The 13,752-nt window shown below is 46.6% G+C and overlaps 1 protein-coding gene across 1 annotated transcript in view; it reads right to left on the reverse strand.

Annotated features, from left to right (window-relative positions):
* LOC133163713 (DENN domain-containing protein 1A-like) overlaps positions 1–13,752 on the reverse strand; it is a 146,439-nt gene that overhangs the window by 14,374 nt on the left and 118,313 nt on the right. Inside the window, 1 exon segment of the mRNA XM_061293881.1 lies at positions 11,894–11,934. Within this exon segment, the coding sequence (XP_061149865.1) occupies positions 11,894–11,934 (41 nt within the window).

Here is a 13,752-nt window from a genome sequence, read left to right on the forward strand (position 1 = left end):
AATTCATCAATTGATCCATATATAAGGCGCTCTGCATTATAAGGCGCACTGTGTTTTTTTGAGTAAAATTTAAGTTTTTAAGTGTTGACAAGTACTGGGCAGGCTAACGAGTTAGCGGAAACATGCTAATTCGTGATCGTGCGAACACGCGAAAACGGACCTCTAAAGGAATGTAAATTAATTGATATTGATATATTGATATTTATATTGAAAATATAAATATACATGTGTGCGTATAACATGTTAAGTCCTAATGATTGTCACACACATCTGGGTGTGGTGAAATTTGTCCTCTGCATTTAACCCATCCCCGTGTGATTTTGATCCATCCCCTGGGGAAGAGGGGAGCAGTGAGCAGCAGCGGTGCCGCGCTCGGGAATCATTTGGTGATCTAACCCCCCAATTCCAACCCTTAATGCTGAGTGCCGAGCAGGGAGGCATTTATAGTCTTTGGTATGACCCGGCCAGGGTTTGAACCCACAAGCTTCCAGTCTCAGGGCGGACACTCTACCACTAGTCCACTGAGTTGGTACTTGCAGCCCGGGAGATAATACACCGTGTTCCAAATTATTATGCAAATGATATTTATCTCAGATTTTCCTAAATAGTCGATGCAAATGAGTCAGCATAATTTTCAAGTCATCAACCATTAGTTTAATGAATTCGAATGTTATTGAACAAACCTCCCAGTGATAACAGAATTTTTCAAAAATAAAAAACTTAAAATGCACTGTTCCAAATTATTACGCACAACAGAGTTTTATAACATTTTATAGGTTGTTATGAACTGAAATGCTCATCTTTAGAATTTACAGCATTAGGAGGTCATATTTACTGAAATCAAAAGCTATTTCAATCAAAAACATCTTAACAGGTCAAGTTACATTTTAACATAGGACCCTTTATTTGATAGCAGCTTCACAATTCTTGCATCCATTGACCTTGTGAGTTTTTGGAGAGTTTCTGCTTGAATTTCTTTGCAGGATGTCAGAATAGCCTCCCAGAGCTGCTGTTTGGATGTGAACTGCCTCCCACCCTCATAGATCTTTTGCTTGAGGATGCTCCAAAGGTTCTCAATAGGGTTGAGGTCAGGGGAGGATGGGGGCCACACCATGAGTTTCTCTCCTTTTATGCCCATAGCAGCCAATGATGCAGAGGTATTCCTTGCAGCATGAGATGGTGCATTGTCATGCATGAAGATGATTTTGCTACGGAAAGCACGGTTCTTCTTTTTGTACCATGGAAGAAAGTGGTCAGTCAGAAACTCCACATACTTTACAGATGTCATTTTCACACCTTCAGGGACCCTAAAGGGGCCAACCAGCTCTCTCCCCATGATTCCGGCCCAAAACATGACTCCGCCACCTCCTTGCTGACGTCGCAGCCTTGTTGGGACATGGTGGCCGTCCACCAACCATCCACGACTCCATCCATCTGGACCATCCAAGGTTGCACGGCACTCATCAGTGAACAAGACTGTTTGAAAATTAGTCTTCATGTATTCCTGGGCCCACTGCAGCCGTTTCTGCTTGTGAGCGTTGTTTAGGGGTGGCAGAATATGTAGAGGGTTTACGCATAACTGCAAGACTCTGGAGGATCCTACACCTTGATGTTCGTGGGACTCCAGAGGCACCAGCAGCTTCAAATATCTGTTTGCTACTCTGTAATGGCATTTTAGCAGCTGCTCTCTTAATCCGATGTTTTTGTCTGGCAGAAACCTTCCTCGTTGTGCCTTTATCTGCACGAACCCGTGTGTGCTCTGAATCAGCCACAAATCTCTTTACAGTACGATGATCACGCTTAAGTTTTCGTGAAATATCTAAGGTCTTCATACCTTGTCCAAGGCATTGAACTATTTCACGCTTTTTGACAGCAGAGAGATCCTTTTTCTTTCCCATGTTGCTTGGAAATGGTCATCTGTTTAATAATGTGGAACGCCATTCTTAAGTAGTTTTTCCTTAATTGGGCTCACCTGGCAGACTAATTATCACAGGTGTCTGAGATTGATTTCAGTGATCCAAAGAGCCCTGACACACAATACCGTCCATGAGTTTACCCTAACCCTAACCCTTAAAACGAAAAATGTAATCTTTATGACACTTAAATACAATTTGCATAATAATTTGGAACACGGTGTAAAGCACGGAAAACCATTCACCGATGGCGAGTACATGAAGGATTCATTCGTTAAAATATCAGTGCTTATTTTTGGACTTCAAAAACAAAACAGAGATCATTCAGAAAATTAAGAACATGCCTCTCTCAGCAAAAACAGTGAAGGAAATGGTCATTTGAATGGCAAACAATGTGTGACATGACCGATATCGAACGGACAGCTCTGCTATGCAGGTACGTGAACTCTAATGGGCCGCAAGAAGAAATTCATACCACTAAAAGGCAGAGCACAGGGGGAGGACATCTACGAGGCTCTGTTTAAATGACAGAGACACACACTGGCCACCTGATTTCAGTCGCTACAGACGGGGCACAGAGTATGAGAAGGTCGCAAAAGTTTGTGACTTTACGACAGAGAGCATTAGATCGAAATTTGCTTGCATTCCATTGCGTATTGCACCAAGAGCTGCTGTGTGCGTAAAAATTCCCACCGGAGTGTATGGAGGTAATGAACCTTGTCATCCATATTGTGAACGAAATAATCGCAAAAGCCACCGCCAGTTCCGTGAATTGCTAGATGAAGTTGACAGCGAATATGCCTATCTCCTGCTGCACAACAAAGTCCGCTGGCTATCCAGGGGCGACGTTTTGCGTCACTTTGTTGCTTTGTATTTGTAGCCTACTTAATTATTTTAATAGTAGGCATACAGCTCATGTATTGGCAGTCTATGTTGCTTTATAAAAAGCTTTCAGATTTTTGCGGCTCGAGACCAATATTACCTCTAAGATGCGCGCGTGCGCAATTGCGCACTGCCCGCACATTCTCAGCGCACAAGAAAATCTATCCAGCGCATAAACAACATCAACATAACGTATTAATTAATATTAGATTATAATATCCATCCATCCATCTTCTTCCGCTTATCGGTCGGGGGGGCAGCAGCTTCAGGAGAGACTCCCAGACTTTCCTCTCCCCAGCCACTTCATCTAACTCATCCCGGGGGACCCAAGGCGTTCCCAGGCCAGCTGAGAGACATAGTCTCTCCAGCGCGTCCTGGGTCGTCACCGGGGGTCTCCTACCGGTGGGACATGCCCGGAACACCTCCCCAGGGAGGCGTCCAGGAGGCATCCTGATGAGATGCCCGAGCCACCTCATCTGGCTCCTCTCAACGTGGAGGAGTAGCGACTCTACTCCGAGTCTCTCCCGGATGACCGAACTTCTCACCCTATCTCTAAGGGAGAGCCCGGACATCCTGCGGAGAAAACTCATTTCAAAGTCAAAGTCAAAGTCAGCTTTATTGTCAATCTCTCCACATGTCACAACACACAAAGAGACCGAAATTACGTTTTTCTCTATCCCACGGTGACGAGACACATAACACGATAGACATACATGTATGCGACACAATATAAAAACAAGAAGGCAAAAACTCAAACAATCAATAGTAAGAGTGATGAATAAATAATAAATAAACAGATAACAATAAATAACGGAGCCAGCAAGCATAGCGCAAAAGTAAAAAACATCATAAACAAAAAAGCACAAACAATAAATAATAAGAGTAATAATAAATAATAAGAGCCAGTGTGCATTCAGACAGTTCAGACAGTAAAAGTACAGGACGCTACGCAGAACGGGGGAGCGAGTTCAGGACCCTAACAGCCTGGAGTATGAAGCTGTTTGAGAGTCTGGTGGTGCGGGAGCGCAGGCTTCTGTACCTCTTCCCAGAGGGCAGAAGCTCGAACAAAGAGTGAGCGGGGTGACTCGCATCACTCACAATCGTGGTCGCCTTGCGGGTGAGATGGGAGGTGTAAATGTCCTTCAAGGAGGGGAGCGAAGCAGTGTTCACTATGCGCTGCAGGGCCTTCAAGTTGTAGTCAGTGCAGCCGCCACCCCAAACAGCAATACAGCTGGAGAGGACGCTCTCAATGGTGCCGCGGTAAAATGCAGTCATGACGGCCGCTTGTATCCGGAATCTCGTTCTTTCGGTCACGACCCATAGCTCGTGACCATAGGTGAGGGTAGGAGCGTAAATCGACCGGTAAATTGAGAGCTTTGCCTTCTGGCTCAGCTCTCTCTTTACCACGACGAACCTCTCTCGTGAACAAGACCCCAAGATACCTAAACTCCTCCACTTGGGGCAGGATCTCATCCCCGATCCGGAGAGGGCATTCCACCCTTTTCCGATCGAGGATCATGGACTCGGATTTGGAGGTGCTGACCCTCATCCTGACCGCTTCACACTCGGCTGCGAACCGCTCCAGTGAGAGCTGGAGATCACGGCCTGAAGAAGCCAACAGCACCACGTCGTCTGCAAAAAACAGAGACGCGATGCAGAGGTCCCCAAACCGGACACCCTCAACGCCTCGGCTGCGCCTAGAAACTCTGTCCATAAAAATTATGAACAGAATCGGTGACAAAGGGCAGCCTTGGCGGAGTCCAACCCTCACTGGAAACGAATCCGACTTACTGCTGGAAATGCGGAACAAACTCTGGCATCGGTGATACAGGGACCGAACCGCCCTTATCAGTTGGCTCTGTACCCCGTACTCCCGAAGCACCCCCCACAGAACCTCCCGAGGGACACGGTCGAACGCCTTCTCCAAGTCCACAAAACACATGTGGACTGGTTGAGCGAACTCCCAGGCACCCTCGAGGATCCTGCTGAGGGTGAAGAGCTGGTCCGCTGTTCCACGGCCAGGACGAAAGCCACACTGTTTCTCCTGAATCCGAGGTTCAACCTCCCGACGGACCCCCCTCTCTAGCACCCCTGAATAGACCTTACCAGGGAGGCTGAGGAGTGTAATTCCCCTGTAATTGGAACACACCCTCCGGTCCCCCTTCTTAAAGAGGGGAACCACCACCCCAGTCTGCCAATCCAAAGGCACTGTCCCCGATGTCCACGCGATGTTGTAGAGACGTCAGCCATGACAGCCCCACAACATCCAGAGCCCTTAAGAAATCCGGGCGGCTCTCATCCACCCCCGGGGCCTTGCCACGAGATGTTTTTGAACTACCCCAGTGACTTCAACCCCAGAGATTGGAGAATCCGCCTTAGAGTCCCCAGGCCCTGCTTCCACAATGGAAGGCGTGTAGGTGGAATTGAGGAGGTCTTCGAAGTATTCTCCCCACCGACACACGACGTCCCGGGTCGAGGTCAGCAGCACGCCATCGCCACTGTAAACAGTTTTGACGTTGCGCTGCTTCCCTCTCCTGAGATTAAGATTAAAAGATTAAAGTCCCAATGATCGTCACACACACACCTGGGTGTGGTGAAATTTGTCCTCTGCATTTAACCCATCCCCGTGTGATTTTAATCCATCCCTTAGGGAAGAGGGGAGCAGTGAGCAGCAGCGGTGCCGCGCTCGGGAATCAGTTGGTGATCTAACCCCCCAATTCCAACCCTTAATGCTGAGTGCCAAGCAGGGAGGCAATGGGTCCCATTTTTATAGTCTTTGGTATGACCCGGCCGGGGTTTGAACCCACAACCTTCCAGCCTCAGGGCGGACACTCTACCACTAGGCCACTGAGCTGGTCAGACGCCGGATGGTGGACCAGAATTTCCTCGAAGCCGTCCGGAAATCATTCTCCATGGCCTCGCCAAACTCCTCCCACGCCCGGGTTTTTGCCTCACCAACCGCCGAAGCCGCGTTCCGCTTGGCCATCCGGTACCTGTCAGCTGCCTCCGGAGTCCCGCAGGCCAAAACGGCCCGATAGGACTCCTTCAGCTTGATGGCATCCCTTACCGCCGGTGTCCACCAGCAGGTTCGGGGATTGCCGCCACGACAGGCACCAATGACCTTACGGCCACAGCTCCGGTCGGCGGCCTCAACAATGGAGGCGCGGAACAAGGTCTACTCGGACTCAATGTCTCCCGCCTCCCCCGGGACGTGGGAAAAGCTCTGCCGGAGGTGGGAGTTGAAGCTCATCCTGACAGGGGATTCCGCCAGACGTTCCCAGCAGACCCTCACAGAGCGTTTGGGTCTGCCAGGTCGGACCGGCATCTTCCCCCACCATCGGAGCCAACCCACCACCAGGTGGTGATCAGTTGACAGCTCCGCCCCTCTCTTCGCCCGAGTGTCCAAAACATGCGGCCGCAAATCCGATGACACGACTACAAAGTCGATCAACAAACTGCGGCCTAGGGTGTCAAGTGCACACATGGACACCCTTATGTTTGAACATGGTGTTCATTATAGAAAATCCGTGTCGAGCACAGAAGTCCAATAATAGAACACCGCTCGGGTTCAGATCGGGGGGGCCGTTCCTCCCAATCACGCCCTTCCAGGTCTCACTGTCATTGCCCATGTAAGCATTGAAGTCAGCCAGTAGAACGATGGAGTCCCCAGAAGGAGCGCTCTCCAGCACTTCCTCCAGGGACTCCAAGACGGGTGGGTACTCTGAGCTGCCGTTTGGTGCATAGACACAAACAACAGTCAGGACCCGTCCCCCCACCCGAAGGGGGAGGGCGGCTACCCTCTCGTTCACCAGGGTGAACCCCAATTTGCAGTGGTGGTGCCTTTACGGGCAGTCAGAGAAATCAACGGCAACAAAAAAATACATCCAGCCTAGTTAAGTTAGTTTTTGCGCCACGGACCGGTTACGTGTCAGAAATATTATCGCGGACCGGCCTTTATATAAATAATACATTTTTATAAATAAATAATACATTTATAATAAATATATAAATATGATGAAATAAAATGATATGACTGGCATAAAAACAAGTATAAACGACCCATTTTTTATTTATTTATTAGTAATTATTTATTTATTATTTATTACATTTTTATTAATAAAACTCACCATTACCTTGAATGAGTCAAAGTCCAAGTCTGTTTTATTGTCAACGTCTTCACATGCCGAGACACACAAAGAGATCGAAATTACGTTTTCTCTATACCACGGTGACAAGACATATTACACGATAGACACACAAGTAGACGACGCAATATAAAAAACAAGAAGGCACAAACAATAAATAATAAAAGTAATAATAAATACCGTTTTTTTCCGTGTATAGTGCGCAAAATTTAACTAATTTATTGTCCTAAAATCTGGGGTGCGCATTATACATGGGTACAAAAAAAAAAAAAAAAATTTTTTTTTTTAATTTTTTTTTTTTTAAGTCCCAATGATCGTCACACACGCAGGGAGGCAATGGGTCCCATTTTTATAGTCTTTGGTATGGTCTTAACTAGGCTGGATGTAATTTTTTTTGTTGGCGTTGATTTCTCCGACTGCCCGTAAACGCACCACCGCGCTTCGTGCGCGCACGGGACAGCAAACGAGCAGGTGATCGAGCAAGCGTCTGATACGAGAGCATTGCGGTCGCATGGAGCGTGTTTGAAGTGAACAGCAGAGAAGAAAGGCAAAGTGTTGTGAAATAAAATGCACAGAACGGATGCGCAAGACACGTCAGCTATATAAAGAGCGAGAGTTGTTTTCTTCCTATTAGTTTCAATTCACAGTTTAATTAGCAGTTTCAATCAGCAAATAACAAAATGCGTATTACAGGTAATATTTTATTTCACAACACTTTGCCTTGTTCCTTTGGTCTCTGCTGTTCATCCTAAAACACAAAGGCGCTCTTTAAGCAATGCGACAGTGAGCGCCCGGCGCGCTGCACCAAATTAAGCTCCCTGCGCAGTGCGCACTGAGGTCCACTTAAATTTTAGAAAGTACATCAGGACTTTAAAAATATCTTCTAAATTTCAGCGACGGCTCTGTCACAATAATCGACCAGCCCGGTGCAGTTGGGCGGTCGGCGGCGCGCTACGGTTGAGCGTTCTCTCGCACGCTCTCTCTCTCGCTCTCTCTCGCTCTCGCACACACGCAAACCGGATATCATACGGAGGCCGCCATTACAGATGCGCACAACGGATGAGCAAGACACGTCAGCTATATAAAGAGCGAGAGTTCAGTTCTCTACCTAAATCTGTATTACAGGTAATATTTTATTTCACAACACTTTGCCTTGTTCCTTTCTTCTCTGCTGTTCACTTCAAACACGCTCCATGCGCACGGAGCGCGGTGGTGCGTTTACGGGCAGTCGGAGAAATCAACGCCAACAAAAAAAATTACATCCAGCCTAGTTAAGACCATACCAAAGACTATAAAAATGGGACCCATTGCCTCCCTGCGTGTGTGACGATCATTGGGACTTAAAAAAAAAAAAAAAAAAAAAAAAATTTTTTTTTTTTAAAAATTCATAAAAATTGGGTGCGTATTATACATGGGTACAAGCTTTTTTCCAGCATCAGCATGCCATTTTTAGGGGTGCGTACTATACATGGGGGCGCACTATACACGGAAAAAAACGGTAATAAATAAACAGATAACACAACAAATAAGAGCCAGTGTGCATACAGACAGTAAAAGTACAGGACGCTACGCAGAACGGGGAAGCGAGTTCAGGATCCTAACAGCCTGGAGTATGAAGCTGTTTGAGACTCTGGTGGTGCGGGAGCGCAGGCTTCTGTACCTCTTCCCAGAGGGCAGAAGCTCGAACAAAGAATGAGCGGGGTGACTCACATCACTCACAATCGTGGTCGCCTTGCGGGTGAGATGGGAGGTGTAAATGTCCTTCAAGGAGGGGAGCGAAGCACCAATAATCTTACCAGCGGTGTTCACTATGCGCTGCAGGGCCTTCAAGTTGTAGTCAGTGCAGCCGCCACCCCAAACAGCAATACAGCTGGAGAGGACGCTCTCAATGGTGCCGCGGTAAAATGTAGTCATGACGGCCGGAGGAGCGCTCGCTCGCCTGAGTTGCTGCAGGAAGTACAGGCGGCGCTGGGCTTTCTTTGCCAGTGATGCGGTGTTGGTGGACTAGGAGAGATCCTCACTGATGTGCACCCCCAGGAACTTGGCGCTGCTCACTCTCTCCACCACAGCACCGTCGATGGTCAGCGGCAGGTGTTGGGTGTGACCCTTCCGGAAGTCCACAACAATCTCCTTGGTCTTGTCGACGTTCAGCAGGAGGTTGTTGTCCCTGCACCACGTGGTCAGAAGGTCAACCTCCAGCCTGTATTGAGTCTCGTCTCCCTTGGTGATGAGACCTACCAGAGTCGTGTCGTCAGCAAACTTCACTATACGGTTGTCGCTGTAGGTTGCAGTGCAGTCATGCGTCAGGAGGGTGAAGAGCAGCGGACTGAGCACGCAGCCTTGGGGGGCCCCCGTGCTCAGCGTGATGCTGGCGGAGATTTTGTCGCCAACACGTACTACCTGTGGCCTCTGACAGAGGAAGTCCAGTAACCAGTTGCAGAGGTAGGTACTGAGGCCCAGCGTGTCAAGTTTGCTGATGAGGCGTTGTGGCACAATGGTGTTGAAGGCAGAACTGAAGTCCACAAACAGCAATCTCACATACGAGTCCCTTCTCTGCAGGTGGGTGAGGGCCGAGTGGAGGGCAGAGCAGATGGCATCCTCAGAGGACCGTTTGGCTCGGTACGCAAACTGGAAGGGGTCAATGGTGGGGGGGAGAACGGATCGGATGTGCTCCATGACAAGCCGCTCAAAGCACTTCATGATGATGGGCGGAAATGCCACGGGGCGGTAGTCATTGAAGCAGGACGGAGCGGGTTTCTTCGGCACAGGTACGATAGTGGCAGCTTTGAAACACGACGGGACGATGGCCTGCTGCAGGAAAGTGTTAAAGATGTCTGTGAAGACATCCGTCAGCTCACCAGCGCAGTCCTTCAGCGCTCGACCCGGGATGTTGTCAGGGCCCGCCGCCTTACGGATGTTGATAGCGGCAAGCCCCCTCCTCACGCTGTCGGCGGAGAGGCACAGGGGCAGCTCGTGGGAAGGGGGAGTGGCCTTCAGCGGGCAAGTGCTGTTCTGAGTGTCGAAGCGAGCAAAGAAGCGGTTGAGGTCATTGAGCAGACGGACGTCGCCTTCACAGCTCTGCGGCGCGGGCTTGTAATCCGTGATGGTCTGAATGCCCTGCCAAAGGCTCCGTGCGTCCCTGCTGTCCTTGAAGTGGGCGGTAATTTTGCACGAGAACACCCTCTTTGCATCTTTGATGCCCCGGGACAGGTCAGCCCTCGCAGTCCTCAAGCCAGCCTCATCCCCTGCTCTAAAGGCTTTGTCCCTGGCCCTCAGCAGCCTGAAGACAGCACCTGTCGTCCATGGCTTCCGGTTAGCCCGAGTGACGATGGATTTTGAGAGTGAGCACTGAGCTTGTTTCTCAGAAACAAGCCGGTCCCATCTCAGCGTAATCCAGTGCTTCTCAATTATTTTCTGTTACGCCCCCCCCTAGCAAGAAGAAAACTATTCGCGCCCCCCCCTCCCCACCGTGACTATCCTAACTTGTCTTGTAAGTCGTAAAATGTTGCACTGTCGCAAACGTGACAGTAGTAACAATGAGAGCGCCACTGCCCCCTGCTGTAGTAAATGCGCAATTACACTTTATTCTAGTACTGCCAAAAAAAAAAGCCTGTTCCCCAGGGTCACACGCGCCCCCCCAGATATAGCACCGCGCCCCCCAAGGGTTTTTTTCCATAATCTGAGACAATGACACCCGAAGTGGTTAAGATTTGTCTTTTAATGTAGGTTGCTTGGTCTCCATGTGCCGAAGCAGTTTTGAAGGTTTCATTGCCTCGTTAGCTACATATTATGCAGAGTGGACTCAGCAGGTCAGAGTCACCTGTTGCGATAAATCCATATTTTAAGTAGGATTCCAGAAATGTTCTTTTAAATGCAGCTTTCCTTTTCTTAGAAGTCATAGCCTCTTCTTCCGTCTCATCATTCGTCTTTCTGAAGAAGCTTTCCAAATATCTCTGTTTCTTGCTAAATTTTGCGAGCTTTGCGGGCCTCGACTGGGGAAACTTGTCACGTGACCGGGGACAAGCGTCTTGTCCTGAATTAATTGATCGTCGATAAAAAAAAAGAAAAAAGAAAAAAAGGGAAAAAAAGTTTTTTGTTTTCCTGTGCGGCTTGGCGTTCCGGTACCAATTCAACGACGGACCGGTACCGGTCCGCGGCCTGGTGGTTGGGGACCTCTGGCCTAGGCCATCTTTATGCAGAGCAAAAATTATTTTTTTTAATCTTCAGAGAGTTCTTTGCCATGAGGTGCCATGTTGAACTTCCTGTGACCAGTATGAGGGTGAAAATACCTAATTTAATACACCTGGTCCCCAATCACACCTGACACTTCATTACACTAACTAGTCGCATTACACAGGGAGGAAAAATGCCTAACTGGTCCCAATTCTGGTTTAATTTTGAGCTTTTCAGTTGGGGTGTACTCACTTTTGTTACCAGCATTTTACACATTCATTGTTGTATTTTGAGTTACTTTGAAGTAACAATAAATTTACTTTGCTATCCAAGCTCTACAGTGACTACTTAACATTGTATCAAAGTGTTATTTCTTCAGTGTTGACAAGATATAATTAAAACATTGCAGAAATGAGAGGGGTGTACTCACTTTTGTGAGATACTGTATTTAATGTTCTAATGATGACATATGCACTTATATGGCTTATTGATACACAAACAATGTATTATGTTAAAAAAAAGGGTGACTACTTCGCAGATTTTCACATATTGCGGATGGTCTTGGAACCAATTATCCGTGATAAACGAGGGATTACTGTACACAATATCTAAACAAGACAACCAAGGTCTTCTGATGTGCATTCACATTTTGAATTGAATTTCTATGATGTTTCCTACCACTTCCATAAACACTTAGAACAACTAGACAATGTTTTACAAATTTCACATCAGAATTGGTAAAATTCTGTCTGGAATGGCGATGGGTCTGATTTTACTCACCTTCACAGTGATTAGCCACTGGTGGTAAGATGTATCATTACCTGTGGAGAGAATTGATAAAACATCTTGAAATTTTTAATTTGACATGCTTGAGTCTCTGAAATGGTTTTGGAAAACCAAAATACAGTCAAACCTCGGTTTTCGAACGTCCCGGTTCTCGAACAAATCGGAATTCGAACAAAAAATTCGAGATTATTTTGCTTCGGTTGTCGAACAAAATTCGGAGGTCGAACCTCGCGAGATGAGGCAAAAGGACCCGAGAAAACTCGACTGCGCGGCCCGGATGCCGACTGACTCCGTTTGTTATTGTATTTTCGTTACTTTGAGGATTGTATTACCGTTTTTTTCCATGTATAATGCGCAGAATTTAACTACTTTATTGTCCTAAAATCTGGGGTGCGCATTATACATGGGTACAATTTTTTATTTATTTTTTAGTTATTTTTTTTTTTTAAGAAAATCTCCCTCAAAATAAAACTTGAAATCACCTTTCTTCTTGTTTGTATCGCATTCAGCCATCCTGCCCAACACACTTAGTCAGTAAAATTCATAATTGACGACACATCGTTTGATGCGATGGTGCAATCCTTGATGGTGTGTTATTGTCAAATATTGTTTGTTTTTTAATCTCCATCGCAAACCGGATATCATACAGAGGCTGCCATTACAGATGCGCAGAACAGATGCGCAAGACACGTCAGCTATATACTGAAGAGCGAGAGTTCAGTTCTCTACCTAAATGCGTATTACAGGTAATATTTTGTTCCACAACACTTTGCCTTGTTCCTTTCTTCTCTGCTGTTCACTTCAAACACGCTCCATACAAACACAATGCTCTCGTATCAGATGCTTGCTCGATCACCTGCTCGTTTGCTGTCACAATGTACCCTACACAAATTCGAAACATTTCTTCGCTATCGAGTTTGCTAGCGCATTCGCAGTGATACTGACCGGCAGAATAACATTCGGTTGTTCCCAAAGATGATCTTTTTTCTGAAATAATTTTACGTTTACGGACTTAAGTAGGAGTCAAAATTTGGGTGCGTATTATACATGGGTACAGGCTTTTTTCCAGCATCGACATGCCATTTTTAGGGTGCGTATTATACATGGGGGCGCATTATACAAGGAAAAAAACGGTAACCCCTAATTATGTCTCCAAAGAAAGCAAGTGGGAGCAGTAAAGCCATCGTAAAACACAAAGACGCTCTTAAAGCAATGAGACAGTGAGCGCTCGGCGCGCTGCGGTTGCGCGATCGGACCAAATTAAGGACTTTAAAAATATTTTCTAAATTTTAGCGACGGCTCTGTGACAATAATGCAACCAGCGCGGTGCACTTGCGCGGTGGGCGACGCGCTACTGTTGCGCGTTTGGCGGTGCGCTGCAGTAGGGTGATCGGACAAAAATGCACAACTGAAAAAATGCTTAAAAAAGGCGTTTTTTTGTCTCGGAACGGATTAAATTTTATTTCCATTATTTGTAATGGGAAAAATAGATTTGGAATTCAAACGATTCACTTCTCGAATCGCCTCTGGAACTGATTGTGGTCGAAAACCGAGGTTTGACTCTATATATATTTGGTGCAAGATAAGATAGATATCTTTGTGTATAAGATATAAGAAAATATCAATATAGCAATATAGGCCCACGCAATATGCATATCGCAAAGACATGCAATATGTTTTGCAAACTTAAATGTGCATTAACATCCAATATTATCTTATCTTAATTATAACAAACTAGCTAAGAATACAATGAAATTGCTTATTTTGCCTCATTAAAAAATGTAATTCTTTCATTAGATAATAAAAATGGTAAATATTGGTTAAATATCGGAATAATATCGATATTGCTATAT

This window comes from Syngnathus typhle, linkage group LG12, assembly GCF_033458585.1.
Source record: "Syngnathus typhle isolate RoL2023-S1 ecotype Sweden linkage group LG12, RoL_Styp_1.0, whole genome shotgun sequence".
NCBI lineage: Eukaryota > Metazoa > Chordata > Actinopteri > Syngnathiformes > Syngnathidae > Syngnathus > Syngnathus typhle.